The 25646-nt window shown below is 39.0% G+C and overlaps 1 protein-coding gene across 1 annotated transcript in view; it reads left to right on the top strand.

Annotated features, from left to right (window-relative positions):
* The first annotated feature begins 2670 nt into the window (after positions 1-2670).
* Positions 2671-25646, top strand: part of LOC136882008 (zinc finger protein 628) — a 62084-nt gene continuing 39108 nt past the window's right edge. Inside the window, exons 1-4 of the mRNA XM_067154498.2 lie at positions 2671-2844; positions 3093-3275; positions 3465-3616; positions 11432-11680. Coding sequence (XP_067010599.2) covers positions 2710-2844; positions 3093-3275; positions 3465-3616; positions 11432-11680 — 719 coding nt within the window. The 5' untranslated portion in view covers positions 2671-2709. The remainder of the gene's footprint in view (positions 2845-3092; positions 3276-3464; positions 3617-11431; positions 11681-25646) is intronic.

Genomic DNA, 25646 nt, shown 5'->3' on the forward strand with positions numbered 1-25646 from the left:
ATTCTAAAGGGACCAGCAGGGAAATCCCACAACAAATATTTTGGAAAATCTTCAAGCTTTACCAGCGAACTCTTACATCCATACTGCAAAAAAGACTATCGAATTATAAATATGCAGTCTTCTAAAAACATTTAAATTAATTTTAGTATGTTTACTTTTTAGCTATTTGCCATGTATTTTGGTTGCATCTTCTATAAGTTGAAGATGTCCCCAATGAGGGACAAAACATGTTCTTTTAATTTGGAATAGTTAAAAGTGTATTTATTGGAAAAGATAATGCAATATTCTAGTATTGAAAAGGGTGGACTCTTCTCAATTTTACTTGAGTATTATGTCAGTACAGATGTTAAAATGAAGTTCATTTCATGCAAAAAGAAATGTGTATGTCAGATACATCACTTCCTAGTTACTGATAGTCATCAACAGATTCACAAAATAAATAAATATAATGAATGCAAAAGAAAATGTTCAGTCTGTCACTGACTTACACACTCACAGTCGAGTGGTCCCCCAGACGTCGTCAAGTTATCAATATGAAACCCAACACAACACCTCCAACGCTGACTACTGTAGTGACAGGCAGTAGACTGGGATGGTAGTGGCAGTGATTATTGTTTTAAGAGGAAGTAAAACTTGGCAACCATCCTCTATTAACACTAATCTGAGAGGGGGAATGGAAAGAGTTTGACATTTCAAGAAATGAAGGTATCGGCCAAAAAAACATGAGAGCCACAAAAAGCATGAAGATGACAGACTCCCTAGACTTCGCAAAGCTAATACCCTTGGGGTCGGAACAGAACGTGGGTCGACCAATGGAGGTCGGATAGGAAAGATGAAAGCGATGAACCTGGGCCAGGTAGGTAGAAGTAATGCCAAACTCAGCTAGGGGAACTGTGGACGCCAACCCACGCTCCCCCCTTTTAGCCACCTCTTATGACAGACAGAAAAAACCCTGTCTTATTCTGCCGCCCCCTACCGACAGGGGAAGAGGACTGAGAATGAGGAAGCTACTGAGATGCACAGATCTCCAAGACCGATAGTATTCCAAGAATTAGGGGTGTGAAAACTAATGTTGGGACCACATGATACAGTTGAGGGTTAGATACAAAAAGTCTGTTTCAAAAATAGAACAATTATTAGTCTGTCATCTCTCCTGCACTTTTATTGCAAAAAAAAAAAAAATCTAAGATTACCCGAGTTAAATCAGCGGAAGTGCGTAAAATTGCGTACGTTCGAACCCCACTGTCGGCAGCGCTGAAGATGGTTTTTCGTGATTTCCCATTTTAACACCTTTCCTATCCCATCGTCGCCGTAGGACCTACCTGTGTCGGTGCGACGTAAAGCCAATTGTAAAAATAAAAAGTAAAGAAGAAATTGCGTACATCAGAGCGCTTTGAGCAAGGTAAGTCATTATTTAAGGGACTATGTAGAACAGCTGCTTTTTATGGTTGATGACCTTGACGTTGATCAATTTCGTTTGTACTGAGCCCACCTCCTCCCTTTTCAACGAAAATCATTTCATCTCTACCACCGCACGGAGATGGTTTTCTTTAAGTTATTTGTAATTTACTTAATTATTTTTTCATTAGGAAATTAACTAAGTTACCGGTACCTAGAATGATAAATACTATGGTGATCTACATTTAGGGTTGTGGCATTGTTTCTTTTTTTTAAAAAAAATCGTCATATCTTAGATATGAACTTCAACTCTAAAAATCCATACGGTATTTTTTTTTTACGAATTAAGACTCAGGGTCAAGAATTGTAGCTAAGTAGGCAACTCATTAGCATCTCCGTATTAAGAAATCGATGACTCAGTCACTCATAGTCTAAAAAAAAAGTACAAACTTGTGTCTATTTAAACTATCTTTACTGGTAGGTAGGCCTATTATGCTCCTTCATAACGACGGGCCATCTATGCACTGTGCTCCACAGTTTGCGCAGCGAACTGCAGACGTGAGATGAATGGCGAATTCTTGAGTCAGTGAATTGTTATTTCATCATTTTACACACGTGGCGGATTGCTAATCAAAACATATTGCAATATACGTTGGAGTTCTGTGAACGGTATTGCGATATTTTCATCAGCTGGACATAATATACGGTTTACTCTGAATGGGAGTCGAACCGGTGCTGATGTAAACTATTGACGTAAGACACCATTTATATTATTGCTGATTGATTTTATCTTCCACTTCGTGTAGTCCGAATAGCACTAAGTATGGATTGTTCGTTCTTTTATCAAAAGCTTATTAATTGTGGAAAATTATATTTTACACTGTTACCTTGGCGCCGGCGGAATGCATGGAAGCACATAAGGTGTCTGCTAATATCAAACGTTAAATAACAACTCCCGCATGTTTTCGTCTTATGTCGGAATCTTCAAATGTCTTAATTTTTTTTCTTGATCCCCATCTCATGCCCGTTCTTCTACCCCTGCCCGTCATACAACTCACACGCAGTAAGGTGTGGTAACATACTCTATCTTATTTCGAATTGAAATCGGCAATATCTTTTCAAGCGCACGCAATCGAATTGTATTGAGCGTCGTTTTCATACGACGCTGTAACCAGCGTCATTTGTTCATCGGTGTTTTTACGGCGTCGTCGTTAGAGGTCATAAGTAAAAAGATCGTTAATAATCAAGAAAACCCTTTATACACTCGGCCTATTTTATGAAATGGACGTCGGTTAAAAAACGAGGGAAAAAATGGGAACAGCTCCGAATTTAGACAAGTTATGTCGCATTTGTACTGCGGAACAAACCGATGGTATCTTAATATTCAGCGAAGATGGAAAAAAGCTGTATTTGGAAGCGAAAATGAAGAAATATTTGTACATAACGGTGAGTCTTTTTTGCTAGTTGTATCGTTTTGCGTGACTGTCATTCGCCATTAGAGTTCGCCGGTAGCCGTGTATTACTTTTTTCTATAAAAAGAAATACATATATATCATTAATGAATTAGTGTTTTTGCTTGGTTGCATCTAAAAGCGGTGTTACATTCTGACGTTCTGCAAATGACTAACGCATGGTTGTCCGTGAAATATTTGTGGAATAGGTAGAAGTGACAATTGTTTTGGAATGGATTTCAGGTATCCTCAGATGACAGTTTACCTAAAATGGTATGTATGAATTGCTGTAAGAAATTGGACAGCATACACAGATTCGCTTCAATGGCTGTTAAAATGCAAGATAAGTTGAAAACTATCGTGGAGACGCGAGCTGCCGAGGATGTAAGGAAAGAACATAGTATATTACACTCCATATTGAGTAAGGTAGGTATAATATGACATTTAAAGCATAAAATATAGATTTAGATATGTTGTGTTGGAAATTCTAAGTCTTCAGTGTTGCTCGATCCCCTTGTCTAGACAGTCACCGTTCATATTAATAGAATTACCAGTAAGATTACGTAGGTTATTAATTGGAGACATGCAAGTATAATAATATTGATTTATTTTTAGGGTATGGAGCCGGAGTGTGAAGTGACTGAAGTAGAGGTTAGAGTGGATCCTATGTTATTTCTTTGTGCTCTTGAAGATGGCAGCAGTGATGGAGAAGATAGTTTACCACTTCATTATAACAACAGTACAAACCATCAAAATATTCCGCAGCTGTAAGTAACATTATTTGACACATCGTTCGCGAGTGTTTAATATTGGCATGCATGGAAAGTAGACGGCCAGGCCTGTCTCGATTATCTGTTTTCTCGTCCCTGAACAAAGCTGGGAAAGTGAAGTAGAGGTCTAGTGTGGCAGAAATTAAGTACACCTCAATGACAGTGTCTACATTTTTTTTTAACCTTCTTGGCAAGTGCAAACTATTTGGTGACTTAAGAGTTTATAATGTGAATATGTATGGGAAAACAACTATGAAGAATTATGGAACAACAGGAGCAAAAGCTACATATTGTTAAGTGTCCTTTTAAATTAATTATGGTATCCTCTTATACATCTTGGCCTAATTAATTGCCTGCAGTGGTTAAGCCTGGTAAAGAGTGCAAAGAATGACTGTTTGATGATAATTTTGAATACCAGTAGCAAATTGCTAAAAGATTTATCATTGATGTGCGGGAGTGTGAGCGAGTTGGTATGGGTAAAGAACTCTATTGTTTCCAATTTTTTTGTAGGCACTCGTAAATACTATTAGGAATAAGAAGAGATGATTTTGAACTTTTTATGACAGAGGGCAAATTAAATGGTATGAGACCCAGACGTCAAATTCTTAGACACTGTTCAACACAGAATTATCGAACAATGGGTAATGGTTTAAGTGTAGTCCGTACGGCAAAAGATCACAGCTAGTCACCACAATCCTGATGAGGGTAAGGAAATGCTATTAGGAGGTTATCTTCGTTATTACAATTGACAGGAAAGAGGAATGTGCTGTTGTAATTTATCAGACAGGGTTGAGGACAATTCTGAGGGCACACACGGAGTGAATCTAAAGATTAGAAGCATATGATGAGAGGAACTTGAATAAGATTCCATCCCACTTAGGCTAGGCCCTATGTGAAACAAGTTACATTACATACATACATATCCCACATCGTTCCATCTTAAGCGATGGGTTGGCAAACGGGGCTTCTCCACCAGTTGCGGTCCCTGAACTTCTCTCCCTCTTCAGTGCTTTCCAAAGTATGTCCTCTTTGTTGAATGTCAATCTTCACCATGTCCTTGTACCTGAGTCTTGGTCGCCCTCGTGGTCTTTTGTTTTCAAGGTTTAGATCGTACATTTTTTTGGTAATCTGTTATCACCCATGTGTCGTATATGTCCATACCATCTCAGTCGCTGTACTGTTATTTTGTCCTGCAGTCTTACAACATGAGAGCCTGCTTTAGCCATACTTTATATTTATCCATTAATTATCCAACCTTTTATTTACCCTGTGCTTATGCTAAGAATGCTACTGGAAAACAGCCCAGCCTAACATGCAGGGCAGTGGGGGGAAGAAGAAAGCAGAACTCTTGTAGTTTTTATGCTGTTTACTTGAAAATGTTACCAGTTATCAGCAAATGAACATTCATTTTACGTAACAAGTAAAGAAAGAACAGCATGACCATTTTAGGGAAGTAATTCTGCCATTCACAGGAAAATATGAAGTGAAAAATTCTTTGCAGAGAATATTGAGAACACAGACTGAATTTTATATTTCTTAACATCAGAGCTTTTTGTTGATCACCACAGAAATTTTCAGTGCTATGTTATATGGCGCTTGAGATATATACATTTTAAAAGACTACCATACTCAGATATTACACCTACAGCCAGATGAGCAGGCCGTACATTTAATTCATTATCATCACTGCCTAGTTCACTTTCCATTATACTCATTACAAACAACTGCATTATTAAAAGTTCCTTAATCAGCTGACATCACTTAATCACTGTCATCACAGTGATAATTCACATAATCAGGTAAATCATTATTGTTTACAAACTTCAGAGTTAGCCACCATATTGTTATGAACAAGAGAGAGGCACATGGTTGGAAGGAAGAAAAATATCACAGACTTGCAGCACAAATAGCTTGGCAACGAATCAACATCTGGTAAAATTATTTGGAAATATGTACTTTCTTTTCCATAAAGCAAGTGATGAGTGCTGCCATCTCTTCTAAGTGATTGAACCACAAGCCATTAAATAAGGGACTGCATCAGGGAGCGATATATAGCTCGTCACTTTTAGCGAGCACACACAAGAGTGATATATCACTTGTTGCCACACTTAGGTTTAATGTATTGGAAGGGAACTAATAAATGTCAGTAGGGGAAAAGAAAGCAACAGAAAGAAGAGACAAGGGCAAAGATGAAAAAATAAAAGGTCAAGGACAATCTCCACATCTTCAAACACTGCTGTCTTCAAAGTAGGCTCTTTTCTTATCAGTCCCAAATCTTATCTTGTGCCAGGCTATACCCGCTAAATATACCCAGCTGGAGTATCATGTGTGTTGACTGTTCACATTTTAATGGGATCAAATTAAGTAGATGATTACTGTACATGTGTATCGAAATACGAGCATTATTTTCGGATGAATACATTACTTTCAGAGGTTAGGTTCATCAGCTTTCACTTCTAATTGTATTAATACCCGTCATCTCCTCGCCTTCATCTTTCCTATCTGACCTCAGTTGGTCAGCTCTTGTTCCTTTTTTTTTTTTTTTGATCCTGAGGGAATTAGGTTTCCGAGGCCTAGGAGTTTTTCATTTTCATGCCTTTCATGGCCCTTCCCTTTCTTGCTGATACCTTCATTTTTTGAAGTGTGATATCACTTCCATTTTCCTTCTGATTAGTGTTAAGTGAGGATGGTTGCCCATTTGTACTGTACTTCATCTAAAGTTGCTAAGTAATCACCACTATCATCTCTGCGTTGTAAGAAGTGAGTTTCTCTGAAATTAAAACCTCTTGTGTGCTGTTGGTGTTGCTTTTGCCGCAGTCAAAGAACCCAGTGTCGGATGAAAAGTACCACTGCTGTAAGTTCATTTTGGATCTGCTTACTTCCAGCTGTAGTTTTCTCTGTTTGACCAAGAACTTTCCACGTGATTTAATAATAATAATAATAATAATAATAATAATAATAATAATAATAATTGTATGAACTCTGCTACAGTGTGCAGGCATTTTGATTTGACGCCATTTAGGCTGTCTGCATGTCAATTTGGATGCTCCATTTTACTCTACTAGGTGATCAGTAGCGGCTGGCTCTAAAGGGCAGAGGGGCACGTGCCCCTCCAGCTAAGAAACTATTATTGTATGGTTTAAAAAATACTAACACCATGAATGATAATGCATTCAGTTTTAGTACTAGCTGCAGCATGCAGCTAGTGGAGAACGTTTTCATCTGATGCATAGTTCGCTTCCTCTAACTTGCTGGCCGGTCATGCTGAGCCTCTGCCCTTCTCTGTAGACACTTTCCTGGGTAAGTTTGGTTCGCGCCTGCGTAGAACCTACTTCTTAACATGCAGAGAATGGGAGATTTGGGCACTGACGAAGCTAGCCCCTGCTAACGGAAATACACAAAGGCTTATCACTCCGAGTCAATATGTGTTTCAAATGCAAGCGTTGCAAATCTGTCATCTGAGAAGCGTGTTATGCTGGCTAATGAAATTAGTCAATATCCTATCACATAATATTTACAGTGGTTTAGCAATAATTGAATCTGTTGTATATAGTGTGCGGATACAGCAGCTCATTTAAAACAAGAACAAGTGGGGCAATATAAAGGTGCGAATATTAGCGTAAATTCCAGCAAGGGTTGTATAGAGGACACGAATGCTTGTGTGGCTGGGAGTCAAATACCTAATGAGTTTTTCTGTTTTCCATGCATGTTATTCAAACTACTTGGGCGAAAGCTGGAGTAATAGATCTCAAACACTTGAAAAAAAAAAAATTAAAAACACTAAAGTTCCTTACAACATATTAATTCATGCAGGGAATAAGTTATAGGAGTATGTTGATTCAACTGGATTCTGCTTATCGCCAATCGATTAACGAACATAACGATCAGGTTAAGAAAAACAGAGTATGCATTTGTTTACTTGTGTGTGTTGAGTAAGAACGCAAATTTGTAAACCACGAACCTACTATGCTGGCGTAGCAGGGGGGAGAGGTGATACTCCCACGTAGCGCGTCCCAGGTGGCGGATAGGGGGTCCTAACCGGCTTGCCGGTGGACTTGAGGGAAATAAAATACCTCTCGCGGACCAAACACACAACCCCCTGTAGGTGGGGGATGCAGACGAAGAATACACCCACGGTATCCCCTGCTGTCGTAAGAGGCTACTAAAAGGGACAACCAAAGGATAATTATATTAGAACCATGCAACTCCTCGTGATTAGTACCACCGCGCGGAGAACACCACGGGTCGCTTTTCCTTGCGTGTAGTACCACTATGTTAGGTACCAAATAGGTTTGTGATTAATAGCAAACGAGAGCGCGACGGCTTTTACAGTACCTGTGATTATAACACTATAAGAGCGACACCATGGGATGATGGAACCCATGGTTCTGGCTTGCCTATGATTAGTACCCACTATATGAGGAACACCACGGACGTACGAGTCCCTGTGGTTAGTACACTTAGGTGATGAACACCATAGGTTTGCGTTGCCTGTCAGTAGTGCCACAATGTGCGAAACACAGTAGGTCTGTAATACATGTGCGAATTTCATTACCTGTGAGTAGTACCACAATGTGTGGAATACCACGAGTCTATGCTACTCTTGATTAGTACCGCAACATGACAAATACCATGGTTCTACTTTTCTAGCCATAAGAACCATTATGAGGGGCCGATGACTTTGATTTTGGACTCCTTTTGATTTCAAGCATCATCGATTCAGTATTGTGCTATAGAAGCAGTCCCTTGGTCAGTAATACTATTGTTTTACGCCAGCGTTTGTGCATGTGAGGCACTGTGGGTTGGTTCCACTGATCGTTTTAAATTCATATCCATCCATCCATTCATTGTTCATCCTCACGTTTTGAATTGTGGTCAGTGGAGGATTTGGGGTTTTTAATTTGTCGTTTCATTTTGTCTCATTTCGTACCATTAGGGGCCGGTGACCTAGATGTTAGGCCCCTTTAAACAACAAGCATCAATCAATCAATCATCAAATTTGTAAAAAAGTAATGCCCTTCCTCCAGTCCCCCTCAGCAGCTGCTACTGCAGGTAGATTTCTGTTGAATAGCCTATGACTGAGTCTTAATTTAACTTTGTTGGGTAAACATCAAACGTGTTACCAGGGATCTTTTACATGCTGACATCGTATGACATGGTTCGACTAATCCACAGAGGGATTCAGGCAATTTTGGATGGATTTTTCCCTGGGCAGCTGGAAGGCCATTTGACCTTGAACCCCGGGGCCAAGTTCCTAATCGAGTGTGGGTGCTCCTCTGATATTGAAGAATAAGGAAAATAGATATTAGTGGGCATGGCCCATCGGTTGACTGGCCATTTGGGCTGGTGATCAAAGGAATTTATTATCTTTGTCAAATGGGAAGCATTTTGGCCTTGAGATTGTAACTGGAAATGTCCAATTCCACGGGCTTTCACCATTCAAATTAAATAGGCTATCTCTTGTGTCAGGCCAGAGTATTTTTACTTCGTAAAAAAGACTGCAACAGAAATAGCTTCCATTTGAAATGGACTTATAGTTTTTGATATTTTACTGAAATCTAGATAATCTAGATTTAAAAATTCTTATTATTTTCTTATTATTAATTATTCTTATTATTAATCTTTGTTAACATATAAGGATTGTTCAGGATCCTGACCAGTGTCTTTGAGGTTTGAGTCAAGGCTGATGATGTCCGTGAAGGAGGGCGAAACATGTACCGAATAAGACTTTATAATATTATGTAAATCTTAACTACAAGAACTTTTTTGCTGTTGAAAAGGTGGTCTTAATAAACATTCTTGTAATACTCTTGATAAACATCAAATTCAATACGGACCAAACATGAGAATTATCACATGTAACCAGAAGAATTAACCGATGAAAGTTAAAATCCCAAACCTGGCCAGGAATTGAACCCAGGACCCCTTCAACTAAAGCCTAGCATTCTAACCATTTAGCCATGAAGCTGGACTTTCTTTCAAATGCCTGGTAGTGATAGTATCTGAGATTGCACCAGAGAGATCAGGCACAGAATTTCAATGCCATACATGATACAACTAACTTCTGTCTGGAAAGGCTCCTCCTTTTCCACCTCATCGGAGGCATAACTTGTGTTCAAACACACTATCTCTTCCATCTTCGTTTATGTGGAGCTGAAACATGTGCCAAAATGAAAATGGATACTTTTCAAAGATGGTGCTCTTGCGCTGTGACAGCAGTTTGCTTGAGTTTGCCATCTTGCAGCTACTTAAGGAGCTAGGTGCACAAAACATAAGGTCAGAGTTTTAAGTTCAGTGTATTTACTGCATACTATTAGTTTATCTGAATATGAATTTTAGTTTTTAATGAACACAAATAAGATAGAATAGAAAAATATTGGCCTATATTTTTAAAATTAAAATATGGTCAATATCTCTAAATCACAGTAATATTTTTACTATTCTGGGTTTGTCACCAGTAATGTAGATAATTGTTATTATTTCAAGATAATTAGCAATTTAACCACTTAAGTTATCATCTTGTGTACACATTGATCCAAAAATTCCAATTATTTTATTGCTGAGAATTATAATTTTCAGCCCTACTTTGTACCACTAACAAAATACGATCTGGAAACTGGCACCATCAGCAGAAAGGATAACAGCAGACTCCAAACTGCGGAAATGAAATTACTGAAGTCAGTGCTGCAGAAAACGAGATGAGATAAGACCCGGACTGAAATGGTCCATGAAGACATCCAAGTGAAACCACTCACTGAAATTCTAGCAACATCAATATTGAGTTGGTTTGGTCACTTGAAGAGGATGGATCTGAAGAGGGTTGCATGAAAATGGTTTGACAAAGATCTGGAGGAAAAGCGACTTAAGGACAGATCAAGGACATGATGGATCTCCCAAATAAAAGATAATCTGCAAGGAAGAGGAGTGGAATTGTGTGAAGTAGTAGTAGTAGTAGTAGTAGTAGTAGTATGGCCTCTTGGCTAAGATCAAAGTGTACTTGCAGATATAAGTGGAGAGTGCTCTTGCACTGCACCTGGGAAACTGGGAACGGTTAAATTATGATGATGATGATTCACAAAGATGTTAATTAGATTTTTTAAAAGAACCTATATTAAAACCTTGAATGTATTTGTTACTATTAAAGGGAAATGTTAATTCTTAAAGTTATGGGGTTAACTATATTGTTCTGTATCCTCTTTCTTTTGCTCTGTCTTCCCACACTGGCTGTTAAAAAACAAAAAGAACCCACCCCCATGATGCTGCAGCCCTGATGGACCTTGATCTGTCAAGGGACGCCTGCACATCCCTAAAACCTGCCTGATGAGTGCAATGAATCATCTGGGCGGCTCCCACTATCTCACTGTCGGATAGCTTCGTAGTTGTTTTCTCAAGGCTGAGTGGACCTGATCTGACTGGGAAGAAAATCAGGGCATCCTACGCACTAGACCACGACGCTGTATTTATCCTTCCTTTTCATGTCCCGATATCTCTAGATATTGACTAAAATTGTCATACTGTTGAACTTGAGGACATATTTTATATAACCTATAAAGTTGTTCAGGTGTACGAAAGGAAACCTAGCCGTGAAAGTTTTCATCATAAGACACATTAGTTTTGTGGAGTTATGAACGTAGAATTTTTTGGGTTATAAACAGGTCATAAAAATTTTCTTAAAATTGTTTTGCTTTTAGCCATCAGGGTATGATGAAACAATTCTGCATCAGAATTTTGTTTATATTCTTCTCTTGTCAACCTTATTTTGCAAACCAAAGGAAATCACTATCACTAATCACCTTATGTCTTTTTCCGTAGAGAATCTCCACCAGCAGCAGCACCTCCACCTCCTCCGCCACCCCCACCGCAACCACCAACCCCTCCGCCGCCACCTCCTCCTCCACCACCGCCACTGGTGCTCATGGCTGACAAGGAGCTGAAGCCTTACCGATGTTCCGTCTGTTCTCGAGGCTTCAACAATGAAATTTCCCTTCAGAATCATCTGTGGAGTCACCTGCCTAGGGATAGACGGGTGCTATCGAATACAGACAGCAATCATTCAGACCGGTAAGTTGTATGAAGAACAGACTGAAATTGTCCTTTTGTGTGCTGTTTTTTTTCTGTTTGTGTGTGCTTAGTTGTGGCTTTGACACATAATTTTTTGTGCTTTAAGTCATGAGATGTTTTCACTAAATTTCCTTTTAATAGAGAGAACATACAGTATATCTCAAAAGTTTCTGCTTCCATTTCTGTCATGATGGACTGTTCCTTCACGCAGTGTTTCATTAGAATGAAAAATTGATAGGTAAAAGGTTTTTGTAAGCGTAGCATTGCACAGTACGTGGGGAGTTGGTATTATCTCCTAGGAAGAGAGATATAACTGAAATTTACTGTGTGCAATAACTCTCAAAATACTACTTTTAGGTTTTATATTAAAAGAAGTATCGATGAAGAAGATAATTTCAAATTGTATGATTTACACTAAAATAAATTTTGCGGAAACACATGGGCGGCTGCATTCCAAAGAAATATGAAACATAAAACTGATTTTAAACTTAGATTACTAAGCTCTTCTATGAAGTATTTTATCACTAAGCATTTGTCTACGAGACTTCGGGGTAAAAAACTCTTACGATTTATTTAAAACTTAATTTACCAGGCGAGTTGGCTGTGTGCGTAGAGGCGCGCGGCTGTGAGCTTGCATCCGGGAGATAGTAGGTTCGAATCCCACTATCGGCAGCCCTGAAAATGGTTTTCCGTGGTTTCCTATTTTCACACCAGGCAAATGCTGGGGCTGTACCTTAATTAAGGCCACAGCCGCTTCCTTCCAACTCCTAGGCGTTTCCTATCCCATCGTCGCCATAAGACCTATCTGTGTCGGTGAGACGTAAAGCCCCTAGCAAAAAAAAAAAAAAAAAACCTTAATAACTAATCCAGCACGTAATACATTCTATGTACAGACAGATTTTTCTATTTTCCACAAACTCGTGTCATTTCAGTACTCAGCACACGTTAATCGGTGGTCACTGCACATGGCTCGATAGCAAACAGTACAATAAAACAGTGTCGTTCTTCATAGCTTTGAGGGACAAAATGCACATATTTTCTTTCTGCCAAGTTATGCTTGGTCTGGCCTGTGCACTATATGATTTTCATTGAGAATTTCTCAGATCCTACCATGTAATGACCGCTGCAAGGTTTGTTGCGTAAGGTGGAGCTGGAGGTGAGGTCTAATCAGGGGCCTGTTCCACGAACGAACTTTGCAACTTTGTACATTTCAGTTCAGATTTTGTTCCACCATCACTTTTCAGATTTAGCTTGCAAACTGAAAAGTGAGGAATCTTTTCACTTTTCAAGCCTGTTATGTTCCTCCATTGGTACAGAAATGCAAAGTGCAAAGAAATGAAGTGAAAAGTTTTCATAAACCTTGCAAAGAGAGATTCCCTTTTCATCTGTTAATTAACAAGTATGTACACTAGTTTCTCGGCGTAGAATTTTGTTTAGTGATATAACCACGTTACGACGTGAGCTTTTGTTAGTATCAAGTGAGGACAGTGATGAAGAATCCAGTAAGAGAACATATAAAGACGAGATTAATTTTCATAACCTCACTTTGACGGACTTTCGCCAGTGATTTTGTATTACCCCAACACAGGCTGACTATATTCTTGAAATGATCGGTCATTTATTGAAACATGCAACAAAAAGAAGTCAATTCCTTTGTGAAAAAGAGCAAATTCTTATATGTTTACATTGGTTAGTAAATTGTGCCCAGCTGCACGGTGTGGCACCAATGCGTGGGCCATCAAAATCAATTATATTTGCAGAACTGTTACCAAAGTCGTAGATGTTATAGTAAATGTAATATTTCCAACAGTACGTTAGCCTAATAATTCACATAATATAGCGACGGGATTACTAATGAAGGGTGAATTTCCTTCTGTGTGTGGATGTGTTTATGGTACTCTCATTAACATTGTGTCATCATTTGAGAGGTTATCTTATCTTTCAAGTTGTCAAAAAGGATGTCACGTTTCTCCCCGACAACTTCCAGCACAGCCAGCTTCTTGTAATACTAACCTTCCTTTCCCATGATGAAAACTTAAACGGTACCACAATTATGCCGTCTAGTTTGCCGCGAAAAGTATTAAAATCATAGATTATTGGGCCTATAGGCCCTACAGTTTGCTCATGGAATAAACTCGATCGAATCACTCATTCGCAAAGACTTTTCACTTTGCGAAGAAATTGAAAAGTACAACCTAGATCATGGTGGAACAGAAAGACTGCTCTTTGCAAGAATTGAAAAGTGAAAAGTTCGTTTGTGGAACAGGCCCCAGGTCACCGCTTAACTGCTGCGCGAATGCCCTTCTCGAGATAGGTTTTTCTCCCTTTCGGAGGATGTGGCAGAAAACCATATATCCATTTACTAAGAACATATTGATCACAGTGAGGAATACGCACAGAGGCCATTGCAGGGTCATTCTATTGCAGTACATGCTGCAACACATTTGTACGAAAGAGTCTGTTGCACCTTTTGTTTCGTTATAAAGTTCAGTTGCTGTAGGTTTGCCATTGTTATCCCCTATTTCTATGTCCTCCTGAGTAGTGGATAGCAGAAAGACTTTTCCTTGCTTTGGTTTTTACGATACAAGAGTTTTTGGTCCATCAAAACAAAACATTGACATGCCAATTTTTCGCTTCTTCACTTCAAGAAGCTCAGGAAGTATCTCATGTTTATTCTTTCTTATTGTTCCTACAACTGTCAGAGAGTACGGTGGTTTCAAAAGGTCTTCAGCCAGTGGGACGGAGGTAAACCAATTATCCATGGTTACATTCCTTACAGCTAATGAGAACGTAACAATGAAATTATATATTCCAATGTTAATAATAGAAGTACTCTGTCACAGTGTGCAATAAGCTATTGTTTATTTTTAGAATATGCAGAGTAAACGAATGAATGAGTAAAGAAATAAATAATTGCTCAACTACGTATAAAATATAAAAGTAACATCACCTAAGCATTCGTACCTCAGATGACGGGGTCCCTGTAGAGAAGGAATAAAGCAATGTACGGTGACACAACTGTTCTCTACAAGGTCAGGACTCGCACAAAGTTAAGCTAGAGAGAAAGTGAAGCAAATATCTTTGCACTAGGGAGAAGGGGGAGCTACTAATATCCGCGCGCGTCGTCCGGCAGACAAAAGCTTAGTAACTTGATTTACAAGTTTCATTTCCATATTGATAGTTCACTAATATATAGATAAGAAAAGGTTCCACCTTATCAATACAATTTTATGATTAACTACAGGACCGGTTTCGACTCTAAACAGTCATCATCAGCTGTACATTGATACCTTTACATATTTCAAATAATAGTTAATGTGCCTTTCTAAATGGAGAAGTCATGGGGAAACATATGTCCAAGTGTCCCCATCAATGTACAGCTGATGATGACTGTTTAGGGTCGAAACCGGTTCTGTAGTTAATAATAAAATTGTATTGATAAGGTGGAACCTTTTCTTATCTATATAAAAGCTTAGTAATCCAGGGTTAAAGAAAAGGGCCATTTAATTATTATTAGCAATTGGGAGTCCATACATTTGTGCAACATGTTGCTTATGATGTCAGAGCAACTTAAATCTAATTTAAACACTTTTTCCAATTTTAACTTTTTTTATTTATCAGTGCTCTCCATACTTATTCTCTGGATCACTTTCATATGCCTTGACCAGCCTATAAAGTTGTTTTCTATCTGCACTCACATTTTCCAATTCTCCTGCAAAGTTCTTCCAACATTTCAGTTTCTCTTCTATCAGTATCCATTGATATGTTTTTCTTGCTTCGTTGTACAGTATGCGCCAAAATATACAGTACTGGAAATTGATAGTCTTATTGTCGTTACCTTACTTATTGAGATGATAGTGTAAATGTCCAAAATATGCTCCATTGCACTGTAGGCAGTGTTCATAACGATCACGCAGATTTTCCAACATATTCTGGAACATAAGTTGCTGCAGAGTCCCGAAGAACGAGACGATCTTCTGACATAATGCAGGCACAGTTTTGGGTGGATCTGGACAATTGAAAATTTGCTTCTTTAACATTCCCCACACGTAAGCATCAGGTGGTGTGAGATCGGGGGAATGTGATGGGTAAGAGAACTCAGCCCCTCGGGAAATTACTCGTCCTGGAAAGGTTTCTTGCAGCATAGCCATAGTCTGTCGAGCGGTGTGGCAGGTCGCCCCGTCTTGTTGGAACAACTGTCTATTCATCTGCATGTTCCTGGCACGACAAAACCTTCTTAGATCCTGAATAAATGGCCTGATCACCATGTTCCTATAGCGTTCCTGGTTAACAGTAAGAGGTGCACCATCATCATTCTCTATGAAATACAGACCTAGCACATCGTTTACTGACACTGCACACCAAATTGTCACACGCACACTATGTAGCAGTTTCTGGACTATAGTGTCTGGGCTCTCGAAACCAAGAAAGCGAGTTGTTTGGTGATTGTTAAAACAGTCCAAGTGAATGTGACTTTCGTCGGAGAACCACACGTTGAAAAAGAAATCTGGATCCTCGTACACCATGGCCAAAAATCGCGCACAATATTCCACCCTGACATGCCTATCGTGCTCAGTCAATCGTTGCCCAACCTGTATTCGGTACGGAAATCCACCTATGTCTTTAAACAATCATCGAAGTAACGTAGGGCTGATGTTTAATTTCAGGACTGTTTGCCAAAGACTTTGCTTTGGAGACTGCAACATCCGATTAAGGACACGTCCATGATTTTCATTTGTGGACACAGTTACTGGCCTACCAGACCTTCCCTTGCGTTGACACATTACACTACCCATACGATGAAATTTTTTAACAATAGATAGCATAACTGTGTTGCTAGGTGCTGGCTTATTGAAGTGTTCACGATATTGTTCCACCACTAACTTTAAACTCGGCCCACCTTGATAACCGTTTCCATACGAGCGAAAATAATACTCCACTATAAACACTTCTTCCTCCGTCGCAAGACCCATTGTCACTTCCAATCACAGAGCACATCGTTCTTTACAGAACTAGCAATTCGCCATCGCGATGTAACAACATGCAGACGCTCAGGCGTGCACATGCGCACTGCCCGAAAATGAGTATTGTATATTTTGGCGCATACCGTACTTATCTCCGTTTTCTCTTGTATTAGTCTTTTCCATGCCATCTTCTTTTATTTCACTGCCTCTCGCACTTTCTTGCTCCACCAAGGAGTTTACTACAAGTTCCTATTGCTCTCTATACATGCCTTCCATTCTCTTCATCTCCCGAACTATCTGGACCAATATTAATGAAAAATCTTTCACTGATGTGGTCTGTTGGATGGTCACACTCCCGGTTTAAAATCCTCTTTTCTCCTCGCATATCGACCCACTTTATGCCACTTTTCCATTTTGATAGCCTTCACTGCTTTATCAATACTTCCATCACATGTCCCAGTGTAAACCTTGTGTTCCTCTTTCTCACCTAATCTTTAACTTCGGCCCAAATATGTTCGCAATGATACAGAGGTAAACGTATAACATTTTATTTGGCAATAGTGTCAGTTTCATACATTTTGAACTGGGCCGATGACCTTCGATGTTAGGCCCCTTAAAACAACAAGCATCATGATCATCATCACATTTTGAACTGATGTTTATGTTGCTTTATTAATTCATAGTGTTTTACCATACGTTCACGAAACTGCGTATTATTTTCCCACAACCATGCCTGCATTTCTGATTTAGGACTACTAGACACTGCTGCTTTACTCAGTTCACAGGAGACATAACTAGCATTATCCATGCAAATAACTGAATTTTCAGCGATATATTTGTCAACAATTGTTCCTTAAGCCTCATAGTACCGAGCTCAATAGCTGCAGTCGCTTAATTACGGCCCGTATCCAGTATTTGGGAGATAGTGGGTTCAATCCCCACTGTCGGCAGCCCTGAAGATGGTTTTCTGTGGTTTCCCATTTTCACACCAGGCATATGCTGGGGCTGTACCTGATTAAGGCCACGGCCGCTTCCTTCCCACTCCTAGCTCCTTCCTGTCCCATCGTCGCCATAAGACCTGTCTGTGTCGGCGCGATGTAAAGCAACTTTAAAAAAAAACTCATAGTGAACCTATCAATGTCCATTTCTACATGATAGTCTTTAGTAGATTGAGATTTTAAAACTAGAGGTGCACTCTGTATGAAATTGCGTTTGGAATCAGCATGTAGCCTACTATTATAATACAGGCTCCCTTGCAATCAGTTTCCCATCAACCAATAACCATATTTTCTCACTGTGAGGTTAACTTTCACCTAGTGTCATCCAGAAATAGCCTGCAATATGTTTCCCTGCCTTCCTTGCATCCCTTATTGCACATAAAAACATATTCCTTCTGTTATGATGCTTGATTTGTTCCATAAGAAATTTCCTGCTACGATAATTTCTCTTGTGTAGAAATTTAGAATATTGCATAAAGTCCACCGGTGAATATCTTGTCTTACTAATCCTTACAGGGAGCCATAATGTCATTTAAACTTGGAATAGTACGTTCGTTGTACAGATTCAGCACAAGCCTTTGTAACTTGTCACGATTAAAGCTGTCAGGGTTGGCTTTTTGGCTTTTACAGGGTTGTTTCTTGGTGGGATGGTTAAGGACTCCTTTAGGTTTTTTTTTTTTCCCTGTAAAATTCTACCAATTGTACCTTTTGATAATCCGGTATAGCTTTTGTGCTTTGATCTCAAACTCTACTACCAACAGATATTAACAATCTACCGTGTCTTATGTCCTCAAACTTGTTTTCAAAATACTCATGTACGCGACCGACCAGCTCCATTGTATCTAAACGAATTGCTTTACGCAATTCTTCAAGCAAACACACGCATAAAATAAGACATAAAATAATGAATGATGCCATTAACACATCCATCTAACTAAACCTACACCAGGTTGTATATGTTTGTTGATAATCCATCTTCTTTTGTGTACTCGTGTATAACAATACTTTGAACAACGCTGGCACAGAGATGACTATTGGAACTCATGGCTCCCCCCCCACACACACACGAACACACACACACCCCTGACAAAGACAAACTGAATCTATAAATTTGACCATATTGGTCCGTATTGACTACTTCCAGTGAATCAATGAATTTAATTGAAATCTGCCTTGTCAGTACCAAACATACTATAATAAAATATAAACTATGGTTATTTCATAATGTTTTGTACATATTTCGAGAACCAGTCATTCTCTTCTTCAGCGAAACCAACACACTTCAAAATGGAATAACTTGATAATGCAAATGCTACGTGACTTATGAGATGGAAAGCTGGGCTGAGTGGCTCTTGACAGTTGAGGCGCTGGCGATCTGACTTCAGCTTAGCAGGTTTGAACGTGACTCGGTCCGGTGGTATTTGAAGGTGCTCAGATATGTCGGCCTCGTGTCGGTAGATTTACTGGCATGTAAAAGAACTGCAGGACAATTCCAGCACCTCGGCGTCTCCGAAAACCATAAAAATAGTTAGTGGGACATAAAAACAAATAAGATTATTATTATTATTATTATTATTATTGAGATGAAAATAAAAATAAATAAAAAATATGGCTTTTAGTGCCGGGAGTGTTCAAGGACAAGTTTGGACACCCAGTCCCCGTGTCAGCAAAATTAACCAATTATGGTTAAAATTCCCGATCCTGCCGGGAATCGAACTCGGGACCCCTGTGACCAAAGGCCAGCACGCTAGCCATGGAGCCAGACGAGATGAAAATCTCAACCCAAGAATGACTGCTATTCAAACCTCACCCTTCGGCGAGGTTTGTATTATCAAGTCATAAGATTTAGACATATGTTAAGTTTCATGGAAGAAGAGAATGGTTGGTTCTCGAAACGTATTAACTATTATGAAATTGCCATAGTTTTTATTTTATTATAGGATGTTTGATGTTGACAAGGCGAATTTCAGTTAAATTCCTTGTTTCATTGAAAGACAAACTGCTTGTTTGAGTGATGAAATTGTGGCCAGTTTTCCTGTCCGCAGGGCGCATGAACTTGTTAGCCTTCCTGCTGTGCATTCGGAGACTGTTCAGTCCTACTTGCCCCTCTCTGAGCCATAAATACATCGAATGCTTGGCAGGACGATTCTCTTAATTTGCCAAACAGACTATATCAAGCCACAGACAACAGTCATTAAGTTTCAGAAAGACTTGGCTGTACAATCCGTGAGTGTCGGCCCTGCAGTCTAGGGTTAGTGACCCTGCCTCTTATTCGGAGAACCCGCTTCGATCAGGAAATTTTACTTGGATCTGAGGGCTTGATCAAGGTCTGTTCAGACTGCATGAGAAAAGTTAAGGAGCTGTTTGATGGTGAGATAGCGGCCTCGGTCTAGGAAATCAAGGATAATAGCCGAGAGGATTCGTTGCGCTGATCGTCTATTACCTCGTAATCTGTAGACCTTTGGGCTAAGCAGCAGTCACTGGGTAAGTCAAGACCCATCAGGGCTGATGCACCATTATTTTTTAAAAGTTATTGATTTAAAAAAAATATTTAGGCCAAACATTTCATGAATGCAGGAAGGGGAAAAGTCAAAAAGAATTTAAGAAAGGGTATAGATTATATTGAAGTAGAGGAAAGATGGCAACAAATGGTGTTAGTGTTATATTGAGAGAAGACCTAGCGCCAATATGTGGACAAAATTGACCAGATCAGTGACAGGATAATTAAAGTTAGACTTGGACTTGAGAGTGGAATCAAGGATTTTATACAGGTTTATGCACCCCAATCGGTGAATGCAGATGAATGTTTAGAAGAGTTTCTAGAACTGGAAAGTTGTATTGAAGACAAAGTTAGCTTTTAAGAATGGGAGACATGAATGCACATGTTGGAACAGACAGACCGGGAAAAGAAGAGATAATTGGCCCCTGTAGTTATGGAAACCAAGATGAAGGAGATTTGGTAATAGCTTTTTGTAGAAGGAATGGATTGATTGTTGGCAATACATGGGTTAGAAAAAAGAACTTAAAAAAAAATGGTTGGGGAGATAGAAAGACAAAGACAATGATTGATCTTATTCTGGTGGAGAAGGAGAAACGTAGACAGCTGGAAGATGTGACAGCAATGCCAAAAGCAGATTTTGAAGGAGACCATAAAGTTGTAGTAGCCAAATTAAGACTCGGTAAAATAATGAAGTTAATAGAAAAAAGGAAAAGGAAAATAATGGGATGGAAGTTAAAAGAGAAAGAAATAAGGGAAAAGTTTCAAGAGGATCTGAAGAAAATTCCTAAAGATGACTTGAACAGTGTGGAAGAGGAATGGACATGTTTCAGAAATGGATTTGTAAAGTGTGCAGTAAACACCTGTGGAAGACTATCAGGGAGGAAAAAAGTTAAAAGAAACTCCTTGGTGGAACAGCAGGGTAAAGGAAGCAGTTAAAGAGAAACAAATGGCTTGGTTGGAGGAAGTGGATAGGCAGCAATAGTATAGAGAATTGGCAGAAATATAAAGAAGCCAAAATGGTATGTAAGGAAATAGTACAAGAAGAGAAATGGAAGAGCTGGGAAAGTTTCACAGAAACTTTACAGGAGGATATAAAGGGAAGTAAAAAGGTTGTGTATGGTTTGGTGAAGAATAGGTTATGAAATAGGTAAGATACAAAATTTGTAAAAATTGAAACAGGGCAGATATTGATGCAAAGAGATGACATACTAAAAAGATGGGAAGAATACTTCTCAGAATTGCTAAATATTAAATACAGTGAACTGGTAGATGAGAAGGAGCAAGAAGAAAAGGAGATATTGATGTTAGAAATAGAGGAAGCCATACAAAAGATAAAGAGCGGTAAAGACTAAAGTAATGCTAGTTGGGAGGATGTCTGTATTCTCCCAATATGGTAGTGTTAAGTAACAAACATGAAAATAGCAAAAATGATTGCTGGTAGAAGCAGGCAGGAGTATACCTAGAATGAGCTGATAAAGACTCGGTTTGCAATAAACTAGTGGATGAAGCTGTGCAAATAAACTGGCTTCAATAGTAGGGTTGTGAGAGGCGACTGGAAGAAGACAGGTTGCCTAGAAGACTAATGGACTCGATAGTGGAAGGTAAGAGAAACAGAGGGAGATCAAGGTGACTGTGGTTTGATTCAATTTCTAATGATTTGGTGCTAACAGGTGTGCAACTAAACGAAGCCATAAAGTGAGTTGCAAATAGAGGGTTGTGGAGGCTCTTAGTAAATTCAGAGAGGCTTGCAGACTAATTGCCGAAAGGCATAATATTCTATAACAAAGATATATATATTCATTCATTTTATTGATGAAACATTTTTTAGCTTTTGTCTACAGCTGTGAGTGTTCATATGGAAAATGTATTTCCAAATCCATAGTCGTTTTTCTGAATGGACACTTCTCAATAACATACATTTTGTCAATCTTCAAAGGTGCCTGCGATTGAGAAGTTTCACTGTACTACATTTTTATGCATACCACCAGTTCACCAGTTGATAGTATTTAAGATTTATTTTTAAACTATAGAGGAAATTCAAGTATACCTCGCCGGGCTGAGTGGCTCAGACGGTTAAGGCGCTGGCCTTCTAACCCCAACTTGGCAGGTTCGATCCTGGCTCAGTCCGGTGGTATTTGAAGGTGCTCAAATACGACAGCCCCGTGTCGGTAGATTTACTGGCACGTAAAAGATCTCCTGCGGGACTAAATTCCGGCACCTCGGCGTCTCCGAAGACCTTAAAAAGTAGTTAGTGGGACGTAAAACAAATAACATTATTATCAAGTATACCTCAGAATTTATGATCAAGTAATTGAGATTCATTTAGATGACAAAACAGCTTACTGAAGTATGATGGTGACCATCAACACTAGTTTTATGTTATGCCACATTTCTCATTTTATTGTGTAACGGGGTAACAGGTCTCCAAGACTTGTGTTTTATTGCCTTGTTTGTATCATGTATGATCACCTTCAAGGCATGCTTATTTGGAGATGTAGTGGCATATCATTTTCCAGGCCATTTGGTCTAAGAGGACTACAATCTGAACATGACCTTAGCTCCAGCAGCGATGAGCACCGCTTCTTGAACGGCGACTGGGCGTGAGTTACAGCATGATTGCTTGTGAACGTCAGCATGTGTAGTTGCTGTTTGTTGAGTTGCTGCATGTGTGTGTTTGTCAGACTTCCAATACTAGCTGGAATTTCATGGTAAATAAATAAAAGTAAATTGTTGTATTCTCTAATTTTTTGTTTTAATCCTAACTGGTATTATGCATTTTTGAAGCAGCTGCAAAGTTTCCCGCACTTACCCATCTTCTTCATCTTTCCCTTCTCCTTTTAAGTCTGTGTCGAAGTGAGGATCAGTTACTTCCATCTGCTTCTATCCTGTTCAAACACCTCCCCCACATCTCTCACTCTTCTTCCTAGATCTTTCTTGACCAGTCATCTCCTTGTTCATTCCCTGGGTCTTGTGGTTGTTACTTTCATATCAAGTACTTTTCTTGGTTCTCTCCCTTCCTCCATTCTCTGCAGGTGCCCAAACCACCTCAAAGATGATTATTCTGTCCTTTCACCAAAACTATTTATTTTAAGCCTCTCTCTCTTACATCCGCATTCCTTACATGTCCCTTCTTGTTCTTCCCAGTATAATCGCAGGAACTTCACCTACCCTTCCCCAATCAAAATCCTGTTGCTTTTGAAATAATATACAGTATAGGAACAAAATAAAAATGTGCCAAGTTATTAAAAAAGTTTTAAAATATTCTGCAGACAATAGAATAAACTATTTCCACAAGGAAACCAACTAGCTTACTAAAAAAAAAAAAAAAAAAAAAAAAAAAAAGAAGCAAATTACATACAATAAATTTACATTCTACTGCAAGGCTATCCGTTCAATATATAGTAATTACTTCCACTGTACTCTTCCTTTAATAATTTGGTATATATATTATGACCACGAGTGAAGTCAAAATCATAGTTATCAAAGGTATATAGGAAATTATTGTGTGTTGAGCATATCCTAACTAGCCTTGAATATCTAAAAATTACTGTTTCAGAAATTGGGATTATGAAGAGTTTCCTTGATGTTAAATTTCCTTTTCTGGTATTGAAGGACATATGTTGAAGAAAACAGGAGCTGTCTATTGAATTATTCACAAGTTTATGCATTAACGTTTAAATGTTCATCTTTTGATATTTTTAAACCATTGAAATTGAAAATGTATTCCGGATCCAAATGGTCACCCTCATTGGAGGACGGATGATTTATTTCTTTAATAAATCTCTCTCTCTCTGTTCAGTAATGATATACATAGTTAAATCAGGGGCATAGCCGAGGGGGGGGGGGGGGTTAGAACCACCTCCATGGAAATTTTACAAAAAGAAAATGAACAGAAACTGACAATAAACAAACATTCAGAGATATAGTTGTAGAATCAACAAATCTGTTGAATCTATTTTTTAAGAAGCCTTGAGAGTTGGATTTTAGATTGTAAAATGAACATGCCATTCGCTCTAAAACTGTTGTCCTTGACCGTATTTTATTTGTTTTGTATGTTAATGTAAGATTTTGTAGTGTGCTGCAATCTGAATATCAACATAAATCACTTGTATTAATGTCCTTATAATGACTAGTCTTACACGCGCGCATCACACACGCACAAGCAATTTCATTCTGTCCTATAATTTTGTAACTATAAACCCCCCCCCCCCCCCCCATCGGCCGATCCTGGCTACGCTATTGAGTTAAACTCATTCATAACTTCAGTGTAAGGGGTTATGTTTCTGGGCATGTATTTCTGATATTGGTTATAATATAGGTCACATACATTTCTGAACTTTATCAATCTGATTCTGGTATGATTTATAATTAATTGACTATATTACTGAGGCATATTCACTTTTTGACCTTACAACACCCTGAGAACTATGACATTACTAAAATTCTCCGTGCTTCTTATTAATAAACACAGTCTGTTGCAAACATTGACCATCTGTTTTCAGGCCACCGTTTGCTTTACGGGAACGAAAGCTGGGTGGACTCAAGATATCTTATTCATAAGTTAGAAGTAACTGACGTGAAAGTAGCGAGAATGATTGCTGGTACAAACAGGTGAGAACAATGACAGGAGGGTACTCTGAATGAGGAGATAAAAGCTAAGTTAACAATGAATTCAATGGATGAAGCCGTATGTATAAACCGGCTTTGGTGGTGGGGTCATGTGAGGCAAAAGGAGGAGGATAGGTTACCTAGGATAATAATGGACTCTGTTACAGTGGGTAAGAAAAGTAGAGGGAGACCAGGATGATGATGGTTAGACTCAGTTTCTAATGATTTAAAGATAAGAGGTATAGAACTAAATAAGGCCACAGCACTAGTTGCAAATTGAGGGTTGTTACAACATTTAGTAAATTTACAGAGGCTTGCAGACTGAACGCTGAAAGGCATAATGGTCTATAATGTTGACGTATGTATGCATAATTTTTACAATAAATATAATTTATCTTCATCGCAACTTAAATACTTTTAAGCAGAGAAATATTCTAGATGCTCTATTGGTATGATTTGACAGCTTACCCATGTGAATGGGCACCTGTGAAGTGTCCTCCTTGTACGGATGAGGGATGTCTGTATTGCAGACAGGGGTCATAATGAATGCTTCAAAGCAGACAGCATTCTCCTTCACTGCTTTCTCATTTACCTTGTTGACAACCTGGAATGATCAAATCCCATGACAATGCTGGCCTCATGGTCGAGAGGTAGCGTGCAAGCCTCGTTCCCAGAGTCACGTGGTTTGTTTCCTGGCCAGGTCAGTGATTTTTACCTTGATCTAAGGGCTGGTTCGAGGTCCACTTAGCGATAACAGTTGAGAAGCTGTCTGACGGTGAGATAGCAGCTCTAGTCTAGAAAGCCAAGAATAACGGTTGAGAGGATTAGTTATGCTGACCGTGCATCACCTCGTAATCTGCAGGCATTCGGGCTGAGCAGCAGTCCGTTGGTAGCCC

This window comes from Anabrus simplex, chromosome 10 (assembly GCF_040414725.1).
Source record: "Anabrus simplex isolate iqAnaSimp1 chromosome 10, ASM4041472v1, whole genome shotgun sequence".
Taxonomy (NCBI): Eukaryota; Metazoa; Arthropoda; class Insecta; order Orthoptera; family Tettigoniidae; genus Anabrus; species Anabrus simplex.